Source organism: Protomyctophum bolini, assembly GCF_963924005.1.
Source record: "Protomyctophum bolini genome assembly, chromosome: 23".
Taxonomy (NCBI): domain Eukaryota; kingdom Metazoa; phylum Chordata; class Actinopteri; order Myctophiformes; family Myctophidae; genus Protomyctophum; species Protomyctophum bolini.
In genome coordinates, this window is record NC_137884.1 from 15,835,075 (window position 1) to 15,858,286 (window position 23,212).

A 23,212-nucleotide genomic window follows, 5' to 3' on the forward strand; every position below is an offset into this window, starting at 1 on the left:
GAAGATAGTGATACAAGTTCCAGCGTTTCCATTTGTGGATCAAGGTTCCAGTCGTCATGGAGGAGGAAGCGGTCGCTGCAGGCCCCTCCGATGGCACCGTGGCCGTGAATGATGAACCTAAAAAGATGACCAGAGAGGACTGGAGGAAGAAGAAGGAACTCGAGGAACAGAGAAAACTCGGAAATGCTCCAGCTGAGGTGGACGAGGAGGGAAAGGATATTAACCCTCACATCCCACAGTATATCAGTTCAGTGCCGTGGTACATCGACCCTTCCAAGCGGCCCACCCTGAAACATCAAAGGCCACAAGAAGAGCTCCATGAACAGTACTCCACCATTGGAGAGTGGTACAAGAGAGGGACGCAGGAGAAACCAACCAGCACAAAGTTCCGGAAGGGTTTGTGTGAAAACTGCGGTGCAATGACTCATAAGAAGAAAGACTGCTTAGAGAGGCCCAGAAAAGTCGGAGCAAAGTACACGGGTTTCGGAATGGCTCCAGACGAGCACTCTCAGCTCATATTGGACTTGGACTACGATGGGAAGAGGGATCGTTGGAACGGATACGACCCTGAAGACCACGAGCGCATTGTGGAAGAGTATGCCAAAGTAGATCTGTGCAAACGGACATTGAAGGCCCAGAAGTTGCAGGATGAGTTGGCTTCAGGGAAACTGGACCAAGCTGAGGAACACAACAGTGAGGATGAGGACGATGATAAATATGCCGATGACATCAACATGCCCGGTCAGAACTTTGACTCCAAGAGACGAATCACAGTCAGAAATCTGCGTATCAGAGAAGACATTGCTAAGTACCTGAGGAACCTGGATCCCAATTCAGCCTATTATGATCCCAAGACGAGAGCTATGAGGGAGAACCCTTATTCCAATACTGGCATGGCAGATGATGAGGTGGGGTTTGCTGGAGACAACTTTGTGCGCTACTCTGGGGACACGATTACCATGGCTCAGACACAATTGTTTGCCTGGGAGGCGTATGAGAAAGGCTCCGAGGTGCACCTGCAGGCCGACCCCACCAAGCTGGAGCTGCTGCACCAGTCCTTTAAAGTCAAAAAGGAGGACTTCAAAGAGAAACAGAAGGAGACCATCTTGGAAAGGTACGGAGGCGAGGAGCACCTGGACGCTCCTCCTCGGGAGCTGCTGTTGGCCCAGACGGAGGACTACGTGGAGTACTCCCGACACGGCGCCGTGCTGAAGGGGCAGGAGAAGGCCGTCGCTCGCTCCAAGTACGAGGAGGACGTCGTCGTCAACAACCACATGTTCATTTGGGGTTCGTTCTGGAGGGATGGCTTTTGGGGATACAAGTGCTGCCACTCGATGGTCAAACTGAGTTACTGCACAGGAGAGGCGGGGATCAGAACGGCGAGCACCTCCGCTTGTGTTCCATTTGAGGAGGGAATGGAGGAACCACAGGAGGAAGAACAGCCAAGGACTCTGCTGGAGATGCATCTAGAGAAGATGAAAGACAAGAAGAAGAAGAAGAAGAGCAAGAAGAACAAGAAGAAACGCAACTCGGACAGCAGTGACTCTGAGGATGAAGAGAAGAAGAAGGAAAAGCTGAAGAAGGCCCTCAGCGCCGAGGACAAGAGGATAAAGGAGGTGGAGGCCCTCATGCAGCTGGACGAGAGGAAGAGGCCCTACAGCAGCCTCCAGGAGGTGAAGGAGCCCACCGAGGAGGAGCTGGAGGCGTTCCGAATGAAACGCTGCCGGGAGGATGACCCCATGGCCGCCTTCCTGAGGCAGTGACCGTCCTCTGGGCCTTCTGCATCCACTTCCCCTATTCTTTTCCCTTCATCTCTGCTTTTAGAGCTGTTGATTATCGGATGATGATTTCCTTCCCACCGCCGCACCCAGTTGAACTCCATCTGTCAGTAGGATTCTGACCGGTGGTTTTGTCCCCGTCCCCCCCCCCCCCGACTTTTAAATAACGGCTTGTTTTTGTAGCTGACATCACATATACTTTTGTATGAAAAGTGAGCTGCATGTTTTTGTGTTTATACCTATACTACGTATGAAAATGTTAACTGTAAATATTGAATACCATTTATTTCCATTAAAAAGCAGACTAAAAAAAAAAAGGCTTTGACTAATGTGAGAGCCTCGGATCTCTCAATGAATTGATCCCGTAGCTGGACCTGACTGACGCGCCATTCTAATGCTGTGTTGTTTACTCCTGTGTGTGTCAGCCCCAATAACGTACACACAGGCAGCTCTCCTGGCTTTTACGTATTTATTTCACCATGTACAGTGTTGTGCACAGCATCAGATCTGCGGTGTTAAAGATAAACCATAATTAGACAGATTTACAGACAATGGATGGTTCAGACAGAAACAGACAAACATTTCACAGTACTGACATACCTGCGGTCAAAGCCGTTTGCCCTTCCGGGTCAATCCTTTCCCTCACCATGACTGTGAACTTGACGCTTAAGTAACAACAGCGCCACCCCCAGGTTGCATAAATGTGTTCGACATTAGTGGTCATTTTGGCCCTTACAGTTTGTGTTACGCAATGTTTGTGTTTACACGAACACTCAAAATTGTCCATTCATTGTCAATGGCATTTAATTTTTGTGTCAGGACAAAGTTTGTGTTTAAATACACTCACACCACAACACCCATAGACAGACACTCTTTGCCTCTGGATATGCCCATACATGGAGATCTCTGTGTCAGTATATCCTTGACCCTTTTATGCCCATATATGGAGATCCCCGATGTCATCTGTATATGCTCATATATGGGCATGCGCCCTTTTGTGCTTATAATGGAGCTGACTGTTTGCTGATGCCATGACGACACACTGAGGTTAGACAACACACTCCATATTTGGACGTATCTACATTGGGAACTCCTTATATGGCTATGGTTGACTGAGAGCTCCATATATGGGGCTAGCGGCTGATTAATTTGAGTCTGAACTCTGACATCATGCTGGCACAGTTGGCTTAGACGACACACCATATTTGGGTGTAGCTGGAGTGGGAACTCCATATATGGTTATGGCTGAGTCAGTGTGACATCATGCCGGATGACAGACATCCCACAGCATAAAAGGACAAGCTGCAGTCACTTCTTATATCTAAAACGCTCATACTGACAACGCAACGCTGCAGTTCTAATACTGAAACATGTATGCAAAGATCCGTTGCGTCTACAGGACTGTCCTGCAGAAATTAGGCTGGTACAACATCTACCAGCTGGTGTTCCTCGGACTCGACAATGCCGGGAAAACAACACTACTGCAAATACTCAAAGAGGACAAGCTCGGACAACACGAGCCCACGGGCCAGCCCACATCCGAGGAGCTGACCATCGCTGGAATGGATTTCCAAACGTTTGATCTCGGCGGTCACGTACAAGCGCGGAGGATTTGGAGAAACTACCTCCCGGCCATCGACGCCATCGTCTACCTGGTAGACTGTTCTGACCACAAGCGGTTCGCGGAGTCGAAATCCGAGCTCGATGGCCTACTAACGATAGAAACCAACGTGCCAATTCTCATCCTGGGCAATAAGATCGACCATCCGGAGGCTATCGATGAGCATAGTCTCAGAGAGATGCTCGGCTTCTACTCCAACATAGCTAGAAATTCCGATCTGAGGCCCGTGGGGGTCTTTATGTGTAGCGTGAAGAAGAGACAAGGCTACGGAGATGGCTTCCGCTGGCTCATCGAAAATATCGAAAGCTTGGGGGGAAGATAAATCATTAAAAAAAATGTATTTGTCTGGAAAATAATTGTGTTGAAAATATCGTGAAAAATCGTATCGTGAACCTCATATCGTGATACGTATCGTATCGTGAGATGAGTGTATCGTTGCTGATCCAGACAGTGTATTACTCGTTCTAATGTGCGTGCACGCATCGCGCATGTAGCACAGCAACGTCCCATAGCCTGGAGGGATGCGACGTTCTGATTGCTTCAAAAACACACATATTTCCATTTGAGAGTGAAATACAAAATAAAATGCTCCAAATAGCCATCACCCCGTCCTAACGTATCGCTTCGTGGCGCGTTTCAAGCTTGTGGATCTGCTAGCCCCTCCTATAAACAGCTACAGTGTAGATTCTGTCTTAACACAAACATTAGATTAGTTTCAATTTATTGTCACTGCACAGAGTATACAAATACTTTGACAATGAAATGATGTGTGGCGTCTAGCCAGAAGTGCAATACAGTAGTCTAATGAGAGAATAAATTCATATATATTTTATGTACAGTATTTACAGTAATATATACGGAATAATAAATTACAAAAAAAATAATTTGAATCCTGAAAAGTAACAGTTTTGGCCTGACAGCGCGTCACGTGTTCGAGTCACGTTAATGACGATCTTTGCTGCATGTCTCTCCCATTTTGATTATGATTATTAATATTGTGCATTATTTTGTGTTTTATTTAGTTTTTGTAATGTTTGAAATACGGTAAATCATTCATTAATTTCCATATATCAGCAGGCCCATATATCAGCATACCTGTTCCCTGATGATATATATTTATGCCCATATGGAATATGGGCATAAAATGACAGACAGATGTGGCGTAGATGTGAAGACTGCATATATAGCGGTCCCGAACTAGTACAATCATTTTTGTACAATCATTTGTACTTCTAGTACAATCATTTTGTACAATCATTTACATGTTTGATGTTTCAAGGAACTAAGGTACAATAATAGTCAGATAGCAAACCCTCTCATAGATGGCTATAGCCTTTCGTAGCCAAGCCTTTAAAAACAATGAGATTTGCATGGTTTACTCTCTGTGCAACACAGTGAATGGCAACCAAATTCAAGGGAGATTTTAATGAATAACATACAGAGTAGTAGTAAACTCCCAGAGCAACCTGCACTTGCACATAATGTGCAGAAGATGGGGCTAAAACTCAGACAAATATGGATAATGTCCTGCAGTTGTCCAAGGTTCAATCATTCACTTTTATTTTTCTCCCATACAGTCAATAACTAAATGCAATTGCCATGGCAAAGTGAGTGGCCATGACGCCATGTGAGTTTAACGTTGTTTAATGCAATCATATTTTTCTGTTTGGATATATGGGCTGTCAAGGCCAGAAAGGAGTCTTTTGCCATACTCAGTAGGCGTTCCACTTCCTGCATAACTTCCGGGTATGGTGATGCATGATGATGTCACGCGCATTCATCACAGTCATCTCCTCTATACAGGCATGCCTCTCAGTCCATAAACATTGTGCACCAATGCAATACAAATATATCTGCATATAAATATGAGAGAGAGAATTGTTTCCTTTCCACCCAAAGATTTTAAAGACTCGCCGTGTGACGCCATCCCATATTGTATCGTTTATAAGGAAGTGACTCACTTAGTTGAGACACTAGACGGCACTCTAGTTGGACACTAAAAGGCATAACTAAAAGGGTTGTGTACCTCTTCATTGTGTCTTCATTATGAAGAGGATCTTTACTGCGGCCTCCTGCCTCACCCGGGAGGCAGGAGGTCAAGACAGTGCAGAAGAAGAGGAGACTCTCCAGACAGCCTTTAAGCGGCTGAGGGTCGACGCTGAGAGCTTTCCCGTTGCTGTGGATGTATCCCACCCAGTGGGTGTACCACCACCACCATGGGCCTGCCCTCGTGCTGACGGAGCAGCGCCCACAAAGAGGTGCCCAAAGGGCAACGGGCACGATGGCTGTACCAGAAAGAGATCTAGTGGCCTCCTGAAACTCCAGCACCCGACTGTGCCCGGGTTCGCAGAGCTTGATCGCTTGGCTGCCACTGCCCACAAAGAGCTTCAAGCACGTATTGTTGTCTCTTCTACCGTCACTACAGCCACTTCCCAGCGGGACAGTGGAAGCACCGGGATGACGGGCCGCTCTCCGGAGGAGGTCTGTGGCCCGGAGCAGGGTGCCTGTGATGACGAGTCCAGGGCGGTAGCATTGACTCATCAGAGACACGTGGCCACAGAGCCCCGTGACTTCCGGGCCTTGTCCAAGCTCCACAGCAGCAGCAGCGGTGTGTCTGTAGGTCCTTCCCGCCTCCCTCCTCCTTGTTGCTCCTGCAGCCAACGGGAGAACCTGGATGCCCAGCAGAGCTGGGGAGGTGTGGAAAACGGAGCGTTGTGCCTGTGCCGGTCCAGACTCCTCCGTACCCCGGTCCGCTGGCAGCGTGTTGACCTATACCCCTTCTCAGGGCTTCGCGACATTGTTTCAGGCCGCGAGAGGAGACTGTCGGCCCCTGCGGACCCCGAGCAAGTGGGCCTCTGTCCCCGCCAGCGCCAGCACCATCGCCACCGTCCCGGAACAGACCCCAGAACTCTGACCGCCAACAGCAACACTGCCACCACAGCTACGCCATCGCCTTCTTCGCCAGGCTCACCCCGCTCTTGCTCAGAGAAGGCGCAGGCCCACGTGGATGACATGACGATAGAGAACCTCTCATGCTACATGAAGCACTACCTCTACTTCCCCAAGACATCGGACACAGAGATCCTGTCTATGTATTGTTAAAAACAATCACACTCGTGTGAAGTGAGGGGCGCTCTTATTATCATCATACGTCAGCACATTCTGTGCTCAGCCAATCAAATCATCACATTCCGTGGTACAAACACACAAAGCTGGGCATATAGGCCCCTCAAAAAAAGAGAAAAAATAAATCACACTCGTGTGAAGTGAGCAGTGCCTTTGATGAGTTGATCTGTCACATGCACCTACCCATATAGACATGTACACACAAAGCCACATGTTGGAGTGGTTAGCACCGCTCAAAACATAGGAAACACGCGTGTCATCTATGACGCAGGTCATGCATGACGACGTCAATTACCTATACGACTCCACTTTTGTTGTTGTTTTAATGAAACAACAGCCTGAAGACTTCCCTTCTAAAAGTAGCATACAACCGTTTGTGAGATTAACTCCAGACAGATCCTGTCGTAAATGGCTAGCTACCTGCAGGCCCATGCTGTAACAAAAGATTATCATCTAATAACAAATATATAACATGAATATACAGTATAAATATAGTAGATATACAGATAAATATATGGTAAAAATACAAATTAACCACATGGCCTGATTCACCATGCAGGGTCGGTGGTAAGTGTTACTTTACTTTGGTGCTTTTATACTTAAACCATTATTGTCTTTAATTCTTTTTTTTCTTCCCCTAATATTTTGTTAATGGCCTCAGTCATTGCAGAAAATAAATGTATAATTTTCCCGTGAGGATATTGCCAGTGGGCCCTCATCTAATTGACAAAACATTACGATTTGAATGATAATATAACGTAATATTATAAATAAACACTACACATAAGTAACGATGAATTGGGACGTTTGTAGATCTGCTATTTTCAAAACATTTAGTAAAATTTCAGCATATTTCTACATTGTAGTGTGCAACATTTCGTATGAAGGAGTACTGGCCTACACTGTGATTCTGTGTGAGCAAGGCAAGACAGACGTCTACTAATGTCTCTAATGTGTTTGCTACTGCAATGATCAGTGCCATATGTTTTGTTTTGTTTCTGACTGTAGGACCGCCAAGGAAGTGGCTATACCTCCATGTTTTTTTTTCTTTTCAAACATTTTATTATATGTTGTTTGTCTGTGTGTGTGTGTGTGTGTCCCACGCATCTCGAGAAGCCCCTCTGTCCAATCTACTTCAAACATGCCGGCTTGAGGGACTGATGTACACGGTGGGAAGTCGGCCATGGTGGAAAGTAAGAGTATCAATCTAACCCTAACCCAGTATGTATTGAATTACAGTAAAAGTCCAAATGTACTTAAGTGAAAGTACAAAAGTATTGGCATCAAAATAAGTACAAAAAGTACCAATTATGCAGTATGTCCCATTTGAAGTTTTCAAATATATAAAAACGTTTTGAAAATAGCAGATCTACAAGCTCACAATGCGTTGCTTCGCGACACAATGTAGATTGGCTATTTTCAAATGACCAAAATGTAGGCTATGGGCTGAAGTTGTTAATGCGTGTTTTCTAAGTAACTAGTAACTAACGTTTTCATATAATTGTAGTGGAGTAAAAGTACAATATTTGTCTCCGAGATTGGAGTAGAAGTAAAAGTACTGGAAATTGGAAATACTCAAGTAAAGTACAAATACCTAAAAATTGTAGTATAATACTACTTGGTTACTTTCCACCACTGGAAGTCGGACTGCATGTGTCTCTATGTGGCCCCAAGTAGACCTCTATAGAGTAATACAGTATACATGGAATGACGTGATGTTCTTTCTTCTTCTTTATGTACCCAGGGAAGCACATTGAGAGCACATTGAGGCACAATGGGGGGAGGAGGGTACTTTCTTTTTTATGAGCTTTTATGAGTTGGGCGTCGTGTTCTAAAACAGCCTGAAAAAGATTAGACTCTCAATCCACACCACCTGGATTGGAATCCTGCATGCTTCCGCCAATATTTTTATGCCACCCGCAAACAAGTTGGCCCACATAGGTGGGCGGTTAAGACTCACCTGTGGCTTCCCTGTGAGGGTTTAGGGGTATAAGTGATGTCTGACATACATCACTATTTATCACACCGTATTTCTATTGTAAATGCATTAATCCAGTTAATTATGTCAGAAGGGCAGTTACCTGACTGGTAATTCTGTCAGAAAGACACCTGTGGCTTCCGCGTGCGGTGCCACTCAAAGTGGCTACTGGTTTGGGCTGCTGGATGCCAGGGGTTGGGCTGTTATGTCTGGCAGATATGGTGATTTCACCCGTGTGCTACTGGGGAGCAAACCGCTCTTACCAGCCAGGAAAAACAATTGAAAATATCCTAGGCTATTTTCACAATATTTATCTGTGGAACCGAGTCAAACAAAATGAATGCCTCAACTTAACTCCTTAAACCTGAAGTTCTTGTCAGGTCATGGCCTGAAAGGGTTGAGAAGCATGCACTGCATTGGAGCAGGCTAGCAGCCCATTTATACATAAAACAGCTGGGAGTCTGACCTATGGATAACGGACCTGTAGATCATTATTGAGTATATTAGATTTAATTATTCTGTGCAATAATAATGCAGTAATACAACAACAGTAATAATAATAAGTGGCCAAAAAAAAAGTGTGATAAAGGAATCTCAGTTATTACACTTAACACAATCTGCGCCGGGATTCCTTCAAAATAGCTCTGGGGTGCCGGAAAGACATTTTACTCTGGTAGTCATTGTGTGTGTGTCCCCGAAACAAGATTTGTGTTGTAATATTCAAAACATCGATGTATTTTTGAAGATAGTTGAGATGTGACGTTTTGTGAGCTTGTTGATCTGCTCTTTTCAAATAAGCAAACCTTATTTCCTCCTCAGGAATTCCATGAATCCCATAACCTGTCCTGAACTGTATATTTATGTTAACGTCCTTGAATAACCTGTCTAGGTCACTGACCTGGCCGCTTGTTTCTCTTTCAAAATCTGGTAACAACTGAGCTGTACTGCACGTCTGCACCTATAAAAGTATAGCTTAGGCAGTGCAGTAGCATGCAGACATGACAAGACTGCAGTACTGTTCCGCTGTGAACGTGCTCATTTAGTAGGGTTTTCATACCTGTGGCAGTTATGTTGGCGTCTCTGGCCTCCTTGGATCCTCCTGGCCTAGTAACTGAGGGGCTGAGCCCCCAGCAGCCCCCAAGGACTACTACAGCGCCCGGGGACATTAGAGGACACTGCCGGCCCATCATCGGTACGTTTCCCACCTGATATTGTTATGTTCTTCGTTGTCATTGTTGTTATATTTGATGTATTACCTTGTGATGTTCTTGCTTACTGTAAATCACTCTGGATTAAGAATGACTGCTAAATGCCTAAATTGTAAATTGCTGTCTGTCTGTCTGTCTGTCTGTCTGTCTGTCTGTCTGTCTGTCTGTCTGTCTGTCTGTCTGTCTGTCTGTCTGTCTGTCTGTCTGTCTGTCTGTCTGTCTGTCTGTCTGTGACTCTAATCCCTCCTCTCCTCTGTGTGTTCTTTACCCACACGTCCCAAACTCTTCTCCCTTCTGGCTCCAAAACTGTGGAATGCACTTCCCATTGCAGTCAGAACTGCAGCATCACTCCCAATCTTCCGCCGTAGTCTGAAAACCCACCTTTTCAGACTCCATCATGGCCCATAGCACTTACCCCTTAGATAGCATTTGATACAGACTTGCATGTTATGTAGACAGCACTATAATTGCATTGTATGTAGTCATAGTACAGATGTATAGCATAGATGTATAGTTTACATGTATAGTTTCATTATATAGATATTCCACTGTTACTTTCTTAGCTTACGCATGTTTCATGATAAATGTTTTATGTGATGTATTCCCATGCTTTTTTGTTCTTGCTTAATGTAAATCGCTCTGGATTAAGAGCGTCTGCTAAATGCCTAAATTGTACCCAGGTATTCTGGCTCAGGAGAACAACTCGATTGACCCTTTCGCCCGGGGTTCATGCTGGATCGCTGGTTCCTCCGTCAAGTTCCTGGAGTCTGCTGGTGCCAGAGTGGTGCCCGTCAGGTACACCACAAGGATGCCTTTTACAAAGGACAAAGACTGCAAGTGCAGTCAGACAATAGGACAACAGCTATAGCTACAAATGCATAGAGGGCAGAACATTGTTACCTACAGTATAGTTGACATACTTAAAGGAAAACAATGCCTCCTACTCCATGGCTGATACTGAGCAGTACCTTGCTAAACTGACTCCTTTTGGATAGGCCGGCAATTTGTAAGCCCCTCACAACCAACTTCTGCACAACTGCACATGCCCTATATATGTAAACTTTATCTATATGGCCTATAGGCTGCCGAAGATAAAGTTTACATATGTATCCTAGCTGTGAGATGGTCTGCTCTAGCTACAATACATGCCCGTGAGAATACTGCCTATTCTGCCTTTCAGTTACTTCAGTGGATGAAAGGCATCGTGTGTTTTACATTAATCACATTTTACATGTATTGTGACAGTCAAGACTCTCTGTGGTCGTCCTCAGACGTGGCACCCGGTTCTCCAGGTGCCCGCCAGAATACCGCCTTTCTAACAAGAAAGACTGTGTGTGTTTTACATTAATCACATTTTATTATGGGGCACGGTGGCACAGTTGGTAGTGCTGTCGCCTCACAGCTAGAAGGTCCTGGGTTCGATTCCCGCTAGGGACGCTGTGGGCACTGGCGGCGTGTTCCCTCCTCCGTGTCATCAGTGCCCATACCCGAGGCGGGGGTTGGCGAAAGGGCCTTTCTGTGTGGAGTTTGCATGTTCTCCCCGTGTCCCCTAGGGTAGATACCCTCACAAAAACATGCAGTAATCCTGGTCTCTAAAACTACCTCCCCCTGGCCAGCCGGGGCGCCTGATGGAGGGGAAAGGAACTGGTCGGAATAACGTGTCCCTTCCACGCGCTACGTCCGGCCGGGGAAATTCCCCCCTGTCAGGTGAAAAGAAGCAGCTTGGACTCCTCATGCATAGAAGGAGGCATGAGGTCAGTCCGCTGCCCCCCCAGGTTGGCAGAGGAAGTGTAGCGCCCAGGATTACATTAGATAATTGGCACTGGGTGAAAAGAAAACTGGGTTACAAAATCGTGGGATAAAAATTATAAAAAAAAAAAAAATCACATTTTATTTATAGTCAAGACTCTCTCTGTAGGTCTTCCTCAGACGTGGCACCCGGGCAACCGGTTCTCCAGCGATGACATCTAACAGGCTTAGCTTTCTCTCTTTGTTTAAGCAGAATCAACTGTACAGAAGAAGAGTATGCAAAGTTATTTCATTCCATAAATGGGTGAGCTCAAGTTTAATTTATTATTATTATTAAAGCACAATGAACTTTAGCACGGTTTTCCAAAGAGTTACAGCGTGCTTAAGTTTATAATACAATGTAAAAGGAAAGAGCAGCAACATAACCATGAAAATGTCAAACGGTAAAGTAAACACTGTGAGCTTCGGAAAACAAGTGTTGATCAAATAGAATACATTGTCGGTTACGGCATCGTCTTTTTCTCACTTTAAATTATTTCAAAAACATTCTTGAGAGCAACGTTTAGTTGTAAATTACATTGTGTTTGTTTACATGTAACATGGCTGTCATGATGGATAAAGAATAAAGTGAAGGAGCGCAGCAGGTGCTCTGAGGCTTTGATTAGACAGAGGTCTGTTATAGTGCGTCATTATACAGAAATGACACACCACTGAATTCAGTGATTGACCAATCAGAATCACGCATTCAACCAAGCTTTGTAATCAAGCAATATAGCACACTGTCTGTTATGAGTCTTTGTTCTTAATACACAAATAATTTAGTGTGATTTCACCTCCCCTCTTCTTCATCAGTTTGATGCTGCCGGGAGGATGTGTTGACCTTCAGACGTCAGAGTACGCCCGAACAGCAAAGATCTTCTATGAGCTGGCTCTGAAGGTAACGATGGTTCCATGCTGTTGCTGTACATGTGTAAATCTACCTGAATACAAGGCTTCAGGGTGTGTGTAACTGATGTTACTACTCTGTTTTCCCTCATTGCTGCTGTGAACAAGCACTTGTTCTTGGGTCACTGGGTGAATGGTTGGTTCTCAAAGTATGGTCTCCACCCACTCTACATGGAAAGGGTCATGTAATGTGAAAAGAGTCGTTGTGATTTGGCACTATTATCTTTCACCACACCTTACCCCTCATCCCTAAACTCGTTTGCCATTTTTTACTATTTTGAAAAACCTTTTAAAATAGTTCAAATAGCCGATCTACAAGCTCACAACTTGTCGATGGAGATTGGCTAGTTGAGCTATTTAAAAATGTTTTTCAAAATAGTAAAAAATGGCAAATAAATTTAGGGATAAGGGCTAAGCCAGGGGTGGCGCAAGATAGGGCCCTGAATAAAATGCACTTTACTTGATGCTTTTTACTTGTATTAGCAGGTGCAGCTAGTAATATTAAGAAGTATCTGGTCAAGAATGAAGCCATAACGTTGATGTCCTCTATGTGGTCCTCAGGCCAACGATGCAGGGGATTACTTCCCCATCTGGGGGGCCTGTCTGGGTCACCAGGTGCTCATAGTCCTCGTAAGTGACCAGGACGCCAGCGTCCAGACGGATACCATGGCTGCTGCTCTGCCTCTCACATTCACAGAAGGTTATACATAATCATCAAACAGTGAGCCAGCGTAAAGGCCCACACATACTGTTATACCAGTTTTAGGTGATGTCGGTAGTTAGTAAAAACAGAGAGATATGTTGGGGTGAGCGGTGAGTCACTTATCACCGCGCCGTGACGTCCTGATGTCCACGTTTTCGGTGGTCACCTTATCACCTAAAACTGGGGTATGGGATGTGAGCCTCCCTCAACACATCCGTTATTAATTGGATTAGCTGCAGCCGTGTTCCTTATTTGCTATATTTGAATTGAAATCCTGAATAAATTTGTCATGTTTTAATTGGAATCCTGAATGCATTTAGTTATAGTTGTTTAACTTTATGAACTAAATACAAATACGTTGGACATAAAACATTTGATACTAGTCATAAAGCGGGTCATGTTTGCATGTTGAATTGTAACAGCTGAAATCAATAATTTATCAGTAATAATATTAACCTGTGGCTCATTAAGTGATGGTGGGGGCCGCATGTGGAAGATATAACACGAAGATACAGTATAACATGTTTTTTATTGATTTGCAGGGTTGCAAAACAATACAAAACATGCAGACCAGTCCAGTGCTCCAGTTTATTTTATTTGGGTATAGTCTCCTGAAGTGTCCAGATATTATATCTTCTCTGAAACTAAAGTAAGTGTGTGCGTGTGACGTGTGTGTGTGCGTTCCTGCCTGCCATCTATCCATCCATCCAGAGGTCAAGTCCAGCCGTTTGTTCAGAGGGTTTCCCAGACACCTGATGCAGTCTCTGGCTGAGGACAACATCACCTCCAACTTTCACAAATTGGGTTTCTCAATGCAGGTACTTGATTAATTGATTGATTTATTGATTGATTGATAACCCAGAAAAGACCAAGGCGTATGTCCAATGAGGTCCTGTGTATTCAAGTCAATCAAGACATTTAAATCTGCCTCCCCCTGGCCAGCCAGGCGCCTGATGGAGGGGAAAGGAACTGGTTGGAATAACGTGTTCCTTCCACAAGCTACGTCCAACCGGAGAATCTCCCTCCTGTCATGTGAAAAGACTCCTCATGCATTGAAGGAAGCATGAAGATCATATTAGATAATTCACACTGGGTGAAAATTACTTTGTAGGTTTTGATATTTATCACAAAACATACATTAACACCTTGGATCAAAGAGCATGTGTGTTCACTTAAGAATGTCGCAGAACAGAGCGGGTTTGTAGAAAAAAACCCTCATTATTCACCTATAGATTAACAATGTGCACTTTGGTACTTAAAAGTATACCGTATATTAATACTGATACTTTTGTACTTTTTTACTCAAGTACATTTTGAATATGGGACTTCTACTTAGTACGGAGTATATCTATATTGCATTATTATTGCATTACTTATACTTGAGTAACTATTTCTATCACTGGTAAACATAGAAATGACTGTGATCCAACAGGAATACAACAATAACGTTAAGCTCAAGACGTTCTATAAGGTTTTGTCCACCAACAGTGACGGCAACACAGAATTCATCTCTACCATGGAAGGTATGTATAGCATCACCTCAGCCTTTGGTGTAGTGCCCGATGGAGGGAGGTCAAAAGGGGGGTGAGTGTAGCAGATCGAGTGGCTCACAACTGTCAATTGCCTAAACTGTAATCCTAGAATAGAATAGAATTCTAGGACTTCATAGGAAATCTTGGAGCGCAGCTCCCAGGGTCAGCATTCAAAAAGGGACAGGTAAGAAAAAACATACAATCCTAGAATAAACAATCTACCTAAAAACAGTGCATAATTCAGTTCATCTATCTATCATGATTCAGTTCATGTATCATATTGACTACCATCCCTAATGTCCTGGGCTTCTAGTCCGCACAGTAGCAGGGGGAAATAACTGTTAGAGAAGCGTGTTGTGTGGGTGGAGATGGTGTCTTAGGTTGGGCTCTACTGGGCGCTACTCTCCCTCTGCCAACCCAGAGGGTTGTTTATTATTAAAGTTATTATTATTAGATATAGTCATCTTCTATCTTTTTTATCTTCTAAGATAATTATATTTGTAATGTATTTTGTCTCGTCTTTCAGCCTACAGGTATCCATTCTATGGAGTCCAGTGGCATCCAGAGAAAGCACCCTTTGAGTGGATTGACAAGCCTGGCATGGTTCACTCTGTCACTGCTATGACTATCTCCTTCTACACTGCCAGCTTCTTTGTGTCAGAAGGTGAGACAGGCATGGCTAGGTGTGTGTGTGTGTGTGTGTGTGTGTGTGTGAGAGAGATCAGATCCCTACCCGACGGAACGAGACAGATCACGTAACTTACGTGACGCAAGGGGAGAAATTTCTCTCACCCTCTGTTGCGTCTATTACGTTCGACTCTGCAAGGCACTTGCCTAGCTGGTGCAGTGCGAGTGAAATGTTTGTGTGGCTGCAAGAGTCAATACTTTTCAAGCTGTTTTACTTTTCAGTACATGTTAGAAGGTTTTGTGCCAGTGACCGAGTATCCTCGGAAACCTAGCCTCGAGTCAGAAACCCAGGCGTTTTCATTCACAGTGACCGAGAGATTCAGGAGATTTATGTAAAAAAAATCCTCTCTCTCCCATTTCTGCTAACTTCTACCAAACGCCATCTCTCTCTCTCTCTCTCTCCAGCCATGAAAAGTGATCACCAGTTCTCCAGTCCTTTGGAGGAAGACGAGGCTCTCATCTATAACTTCTCTCCTGTCTTCAGAGGACAAGGAAACATCTTCATGCAGAAATACTACTTTTACTGAACTCACAGCGAGATTTGTTTAATTTTGAGAAATGTAATTTTATTAAATGTACATGTTCCATATGGTTATTCCATAACTGCAAAAATGGGAGAAGCGCATTTTCAACCTCATGTCTGACCGTTGTCGGACATGCGATCAGTCATGCGGTCGGTCCATTGGTGTGTCGGATAAGCGTGCGCACCCCCACATTTTCATAAACTTCTCTTCAACTGGGATTTCAGATATTGGTCCATAAATTGTAAGTAGAGCGTTTCACGCAAATTGCTCAAAAATCCTGTCAGAAAATTTTACCACTGGTCAGTGGTGACAGATGTGTTCCGCATGAGTTAAGGCACAATCATGTGTAAAAGGTCCATGGATTTTGCCAAACGCATGAGTTATGTAATACCTGTTCAAAGTTTTCATTTTCAAACGATTGCTATAGCATGCCCCCCTTTGGCCAATTGGAGTATAATCGGTTACAGCGCTATTTGGCACGACCCATTTTCGATGCTTGTATTGTATTGCTTGTCTTGTTGTGTTGAATTGTAGGCCTACAGCATTTGTATCTGCCTTATACCCGGTTTTGTTTGTTTGTTTAGTTTTTTCACTGTATGTAAATTGAGAGCTCTCTGTGAAGGGTGCTATATTAAATAAAACGTACTTACTCAAACTTACTTACCCTCTAACATACTGTAAAGTTTCATACAAATGTGACTGCATTTATATGTTGGGGGCAATGGCCAAAAGAATAATTTTCATAAAACTGCAATATGTATTGGCTCATAAAAGCTAAAAGCTTAATTTTTAAACTTAAAAAATCACACCTGTGTGAAGTGAGCCGGCGAGCCGCCCACATCCGAAATGGTTCAGAAATGACAGTTTGTCCCCAGGGGGTCCCTCTACTGTACTGTACTGTCACACCCCAAATCATCATATATACAGTTAATGTGTGTGTGTGTGTGTGTGTTAGGCTGCGCAACACGCAACAGTGACACTTGGTTGTGAAAACCAACCAAAAGCTATTTTCGTGTTCAGACCTATGGTTCAGACAGACCCAGCCAGCAAGCCAGGGACAGACCCAGGGACATAGGAGTGGTTGCACCACTCATAGTCTCATAGTCAAACGCCCAGTATATTTATATTAGATATTGGTCCAAAGTTCATGTGTAGAACGTTTTGTGCATTTTGATCAAACATCCCGGGAGTAGATAGATTTTAAATGTTTTTCACATAATTCAAAATAGTGGGTGATCTAAAGGTCACAGTTTATAGGTCCCCCTGGTCCCCACCCCATATCACATTTGTTCCTCTTGAGGAGATGCATATGTGAATTGAAGTTTTATTGCTGGCTATGCCTGTTTAAAGTTTGCATTTTTAATTGATCGCTGTAGTGTCACCCTTTGGCCCATGATTGTTGGCCTCGTGTCTAAGCAGGGTGACATAGCCCTCTAGTCTAAATTGCTGCATTTCGTTAAAAAATGAAATTATTCATAATTCAAAATTATTTAAAGCTCAGAGGTCAAAACTCAGAACATGAGTTGTAACTTGTTCGGCATGTAACTGTTCATGAGCTATTCCTGGTCAAAGTTTGCATTTTCAAATGAGTCCTATAGCGCCATCCTTTGGCCAATGGTTGTGGGCTATGCCAAACGGTGAAGACGTGAAGCCTAGCCTCGCGTTGCGAATCTGCGATACTAATATAGGCCTACCACTCGGGGGAGTCGGGGCATATGCATATGCAATAGGGGCGGATGAAGTCTGGCTGCGCCAAGGCTACGTTAAGCCAGAACTGCAACATAAAATACAAATAATAATAATACAAATACAATTGTGCTGCTGAGATCTTGCAACAAAAAACCCCCCACTGTTTTGTTTTATTTCTGTTCCTAACTTCCGCGCGTGCCTCCTAGTCCTTGTCACGTGATGTGCCTCCCCAACCCAATGACGTAACGTCCCGCCCCGTCGGGTCCGGCCCCGCCCCCCCAAGCCCCTCTCTCCCTTCCCAGCATGCAACGGGAGGCGGCGATGTCCGAGGAGCAAAGATGGCGGAAGGAGGAGCGGCTGATCTGGACACCCAGAGAGGAGAGGTGGCGGCGCTGCTGAAGACACAGCTCCGGAAGGGAGACACCTGGTAAGGGGAGCAGGGGCCGGGGACCCGGCGGTCACCGGGCGGGCCGGGCTCCGGACGGAGGCCGCAGGAGCCCGGGCTGTCAGGGCACCCCGGGGAAAGGTGTTAGGAGAGGCGGGTAGATACACAGCAGTGACGGGGCCGTCCCACGGTTATGTTGACAGTTTAGGCTAGCAAGCTTTAGCCTAGCTGCCTGTCATCTTTTTCGTGTGTTTGTGTCTGTGTGTGTGTGTGTGTGTGTGTGTGTGTGTGTGTGTCTGTGTGTCTGTGTCTCTGTGTGTGTGTTTGTGTGTGTGTGTGTGTGTGTGTGTGTGTGTGTGTGAGAGTGAGAGTGAGTGAGTGAGTGAGTGTGTGCGTGTGTGAGTGACTGTGTGTGTGCGTGTGTGTGTGTTGTGTTAGCCTAGCGGCTAACGATGGCTACCGTGGGAAAGCCAGTGTGACAGCAAGTTCTCTTATATGGGGGTATTATGTACGTTGTAGTACCTGTGTGTGTGTGTGTGTGTGTGTGTGTGTGTGTGTGTTCGTTCAGCCCTGCATGGCAAGCCGTGGCTGAGCTCATCCCGTCGGGTTCTGAAGGCAGGGCAGCGTCGCACCTGTCAGAAAGAACCCACCCAGAGTAGAGCAAGAGCCAGCTGGCTGGGTTGTGGACAGGCAGGCAGCAACCTGAACTAACACAGGCAGAAAAAAACATCAGCGTCAGTCTGTCAGCCCTCACTATGCGCTGTCTGTCTGTCTGTCTTTGCAGTCTGTTTTGTTGATTGATTGATTGGACATTGCATTAGCAGTTTGTAGAATAAGTTCAAGGAAAGCACAGTTCAATACAAGTAAGAGAATAGCACTAAAGACTTGTTTACATTGGGGTCCTCCACTTTCAATTCATCAGAACATTTAAATGACATACAAATATACAGTACTATATGCAAACATTGTGCCAGTCTGTCATCCATCAGTCTGTACTGTGTCACTGTCACCCTACATTCCTACAACAACCAGCTCCACAGGTTCTGAGCATTCCCGCTTTCTTCCTGAAGCTCACAACACTCACAACCTGATGGAGAATAATGACTACTATCTTAATGTGGTTGCCCCCCTGAATGTAGCCTGATGGAGAATAATAACTACTGTCTTAATTCAATGGTAGCCTGATGGAGAATTCCATGCTAGAAGGCCTACTTACCTTTATTTGTAGTTACATCCCCACCAAAGAGGTCCAGGTGTTATTTTGTGCAAAAGTGCATTATTGGCTATTTCCCCTAATATAAGCCCTCAATGGGGGTTAGGTTTTTGTGTTCATTTGCTTATTTCTATTGAAATAAGTAGTAAAGTGTGCCGCTTGGGATACTATTTACATTATGAAGAGAGGATATATACCGTACAATTGTTTTTAATGCAATGGAAATAAGCGAATTAGCACAATGCCCCATTCAATGCAATGCAATTCAATTAATTGAGTGCTTATATTAGGGGAAATAGCCAATAATGCGCTTTTGCACAAAATAACACCTGGACCTCTTTGGTGGGGACGTAACAACCACAAATAAAGGTAAGAAAGCCTTCTAGAATGGAATTCTCCTAGGTAAGGAATAAGGATGGAATAAGGTTAGATTTAGGCATAGTTTTACAGAGGTTACATTTAGGTATAAGGTTAGATTTAGCATATTTTTTTACTGAGGTTATGTTAAGGATTATGTTTAGGTTCAGGAATAGTTTGACTGAGGTTACGTTTAGGAATAAGGTTCTTATATTCCATGAATGTAGCCTGTCACTAAAGCACTGCCGCCTGCCTTGTCCCTTCCCTCTCTCTCCACAGGTACCTGGTGGACAGTCACTGGTTCAAACAGTGGAAGAAATATGTGGGATTTGACAGCTGGGACAAATACCAGATGGGGGACCAGAATGTCTACCCAGGACCTGTGGACAACTCGGGTCTTCTCAGAGGTAAGACAGACAGAAGCCTGACTGACTGTGGTGTATTTGAGTGTTTCTCAAAAGTTTTTAATTTCAAGGACCATTTTGTCCCAGAGTTGTTCTGATACCAATACTAGTATCGTTCTAAATGTGTACAAATACGGGTCCAAAAATGGCAAACAAGTGATAAGGGATAAGGGGTAAGGGATGGCGCAAGAGATAGCTGTAAGTCTAAAACTTTGTCAAAAGTAGCATAAATGGCTGGTCTGCAAGCTCACAATCTTGAGCTGGTAGATATTTTCGCTATTTAAAAGAAAAATCTGATTTAAGTCACAAGTGATGAAGTGATGATCAAGCGTTGAAGGGTAGACGGTTTGGGTTTTTGAAAAATATTGTCACCTCGCGAAAACTGCCAAGTTCAGTCAGTAATAATAGTTGTTGAAGTCATTGATGGAGAGAATTCAGAGGGAATGAGAGAACAAAGGCACATTGTTGACGTCGTCGTGTGGAAAGTTCTCCCACAAAACAATACTTTTCCCCCCCTTTTTGTGCCTTTTGTATGAAAGATGGCCATTAAGGGCAGACTGGAAATGGCCTGTTTTTCATGATTCTCTTGCTTTGAGCTTACAGTATATATCGTCTGTCGGGTGGAAACCTCTTATGTCAAAACTGTTACTTTTCAGGATTCAAAATGAACAAATAGCAAAAGTAGCAGATCACTTTGTACCACGTGTCAAGCCTGTAGATCTGCTCCTTTTGATGCTTTTGTGATGACATTGTAGTTAAAATATTGAGATAAGAGGTTTCTGCCCCAGCGGCAACGTTATACTGATATTAAGAATTCCTACGGTGTCCTCTGAATCTGCTGAATCCACTTGTTTTTCCCCGTTTCTCTCTCTGTCTAGATGGTGATGTGCTGGCCATCAAAGAGCACCTCATCGACGAGCTGGACTACATTCTGGTCCCGACGGAGGGCTGGAATAAGTTGCTCAGTTGGTACGGACTGATGGATTCCCAGGAGCCCATCTCACGCAAGGTGAGGCTCTTCTTGTCATCATTAGAGCCCCGCCGAGATATCAGTTTGACTGTGATGTATCACCATTATTTGACTTTTGTTCCCTTAAAAAAAAAGAAAAATTGACATCTGTAATTCTGTATCTGCAATAATGCAGCCGATGATGTGTGCCAATTTGAAACCACTTTCAACCGTCATCACATTTTTGGGAATGTCATTATATGGGGACAATTTTGAAAGTTTTCACATAAAATCTATATATTTCATTACGAAATATCAGTCTACACATCTGTAATAAGTGGTCTACCAAACCTCCGAAATTGGGATCAGCATCACAAAACCTGACATGGGTCAGGGCTCTAGCCATCAGCATACATAGACAGACAGGTGTAGTTGTGATGTTTCATGAATTAATTAAGCTTTATTTCAAATTCTCTGAGAGATCATTGAGGGAGACCCTCAATGAGATTACTAACACACACACACACACACACACACACACACACACACACACACACACACACACACACACACACACACACACAAATAACATAAGAGCAACAAAGTAAATCAATAATGTTGACGACAATCAGTTAAAACAGTTGCATGTTGAGTGTTGACAGCAATCGGTTAAAACAGTTGCATATAGGTAATGCACAGTTATTACATAAGTAAGTTCCTAAAATAGCCAATAGATGCTAAGGTAGTTTAAGATCTTGTTGCAAGAGGTTCCAAGAACCAGGTGCACCAATGCTAGGCCTTGTGAGGTTTGTTTATTACGAGAGCAGCACATTTATAAATCACGTGACCCGTGGATCAATATTGTTGAGCACACTGACAGAAGCAGAGGACACTTGAGGACTTGTCGCTGTCAGAGAGAAAAATCCATAATTTATAATCTTTCCCCCGTAAATGCACCCTACTTGATCATTCAAAAGTTGGAAATCCGCAAGCTTGAAATGCAGCGCGATTCTGTGTGTTTTGAGTTGTAGATCTGCTACTTTTGATTTTTTTTTTGACATATGAGGTTTCCAACCGACTGGAATATAAGCTGGAACCCTCCTCCAGATGATTCTCAAGTAAGCCTGATGGGGATCCAATCTCAGGCGTGTGGGCCAGCCTTTCCCCTCTTTGCACACAGCTTGGATTTGCTCAGCATCATCTCTCATTTCAACACTGATGATAGCATAATAGCAAACCCTCTAGGGCATCGGGAAAGCAAAATGTCTACATCTGGGCTGGGTTTAAAATACTGTACTGCAAAGGGAGGCTGGAGCCTTGAATCGATTTGATGGCTACCAAAGCTATATTGCGTAAAGCAAGTGGTTCTAAAACCTTTTTATTTTTTTAATTTCAAGGAATCTCCAATAACTCAGATAACTCACGAGTCCATAAACAACAGTAAGGCTTGCACACTGAAAGATATAAAAAAGAAAGAAAAAAAGATAGAAGTAACTAAGCCTGTGTCTTATTAGCGAGTTTAATTCATTTCTTTCCCTCTTGAATTCATTCATGTTTATGAGCTATGTTATATTCCTCTGGGGAAGTGGTTCTCAGAGTGGGATCCGGAGACCCCCAGGGGTCCTGTTGGGGATGTTCCAGGGGGGTCCCCAGAAAAAGTAGTTAACATAATACCGTCACAATTATGCTGGCCATCGGTTGGTCCCGGTTGACCAGTCGGCCTCCCCTTCTCCTCGTTTTATTTATTTATTTTCTTTCAACTGGGGCAACCCCAACCTCGTCCCTTCCCATTTGACACGCCGACCCTGTATATCTGCTATTCTTTTAAAGATGTTTTGAGAAAATATCGAGTGTTTGGCTGATTTTGGATGATTCTTCTTTTCTGGGGGTCCTCTTGGCACATAAACCTTCACCCACATCCACATCTTCACCCATGGCTATTTCTAAACGGCGACAGGTTGTGCTGTTACACTTACTTCCGCTGAAGCCAGACAATTTTTCAAAATCTGACCAGTCATCATGGCCGCTCCGCTCTGTTGTGTTGTTCTTAAAGCCAACGTTATGCTTCGTGGCGTGCCCACTGCCCGGTGTCACGCATCACACAAAGTACGCAGCCTGATCTACAAGCTTACAGTGAACCTGGAACGTGACTCCTTGTGAGCTTGTAGATCCGTCAGTGTTGTGCGACACCCGGCCACGCAAGTATAAATCACCCTCTCTCTCTCTCCCACTGAATGACACACACACACACACACACACACACACACACACACACACACACACACGCTCTCTTGCTTGCTCGACCCCTGTCCATGGGACCCTCCCATCTTTGCCATGTATGTCGTGGGGGGGTGGTGTGGTATC

The 23,212-nt window shown here is 44.3% G+C and overlaps 5 protein-coding genes across 8 annotated transcripts in view; all 5 read left to right on the forward strand.

Annotated features, from left to right (window-relative positions):
- On the forward strand, positions 1-1,960 carry LOC308310903 (pre-mRNA-splicing factor SLU7-like). The gene has a single exon (XM_080757364.1). The coding sequence runs from the start codon at positions 57-59 to the stop codon at positions 1,761-1,763; it is 1,707 nt and encodes a 568-aa protein (XP_080613490.1). The 5' UTR covers positions 1-56; the 3' UTR covers positions 1,764-1,960.
- Positions 1,961-3,148: 1,188 nt separating this feature from the next.
- LOC308310670 (small COPII coat GTPase SAR1B-like) lies at positions 3,149-3,721 on the forward strand (the record flags this gene model as incomplete). Its single annotated transcript, XM_080757050.1, has 1 exon — positions 3,149-3,721. The coding sequence occupies one exon, from the start codon at positions 3,149-3,151 to the stop codon at positions 3,719-3,721; it is 573 nt and encodes a 190-aa protein (XP_080613176.1).
- Positions 3,722-5,445: 1,724 nt separating this feature from the next.
- On the forward strand, positions 5,446-6,501 carry LOC308310671 (oxidative stress-responsive serine-rich protein 1-like; the record flags this gene model as incomplete). Its single annotated transcript, XM_080757051.1, has 1 exon — positions 5,446-6,501. The coding sequence occupies one exon, from the start codon at positions 5,446-5,448 to the stop codon at positions 6,499-6,501; it is 1,056 nt and encodes a 351-aa protein (XP_080613177.1).
- Positions 6,502-7,619: 1,118 nt separating this feature from the next.
- LOC308310763 (gamma-glutamyl hydrolase-like) lies at positions 7,620-15,912 on the forward strand. Its single transcript, XM_080757174.1, has 10 exons — positions 7,620-7,718; positions 9,570-9,695; positions 10,392-10,506; positions 11,714-11,764; positions 12,313-12,397; positions 12,967-13,105; positions 13,820-13,926; positions 14,541-14,631; positions 15,167-15,304; positions 15,733-15,912. Exons 1-10 carry the CDS (start codon positions 7,709-7,711, stop codon positions 15,852-15,854), a joined length of 984 nt encoding a protein of 327 aa, XP_080613300.1. The 5' UTR covers positions 7,620-7,708; the 3' UTR covers positions 15,855-15,912.
- A 1,933-nt stretch (positions 15,913-17,845) lies between these two features.
- Positions 17,846-23,212, forward strand: part of usp15 (ubiquitin specific peptidase 15) — a 55,519-nt gene continuing 50,152 nt past the window's right edge. For all 4 annotated transcript variants that reach the window (XM_080757212.1, XM_080757213.1, XM_080757214.1 and 1 more), the window contains exons 1-3: positions 17,846-17,967; positions 19,775-19,902; positions 20,778-20,908. In XM_080757212.1, coding sequence (XP_080613338.1) covers positions 17,879-17,967; positions 19,775-19,902; positions 20,778-20,908 — 348 coding nt within the window. In that variant the 5' untranslated portion in view covers positions 17,846-17,878. The remainder of the gene's footprint in view (positions 17,968-19,774; positions 19,903-20,777; positions 20,909-23,212) is intronic.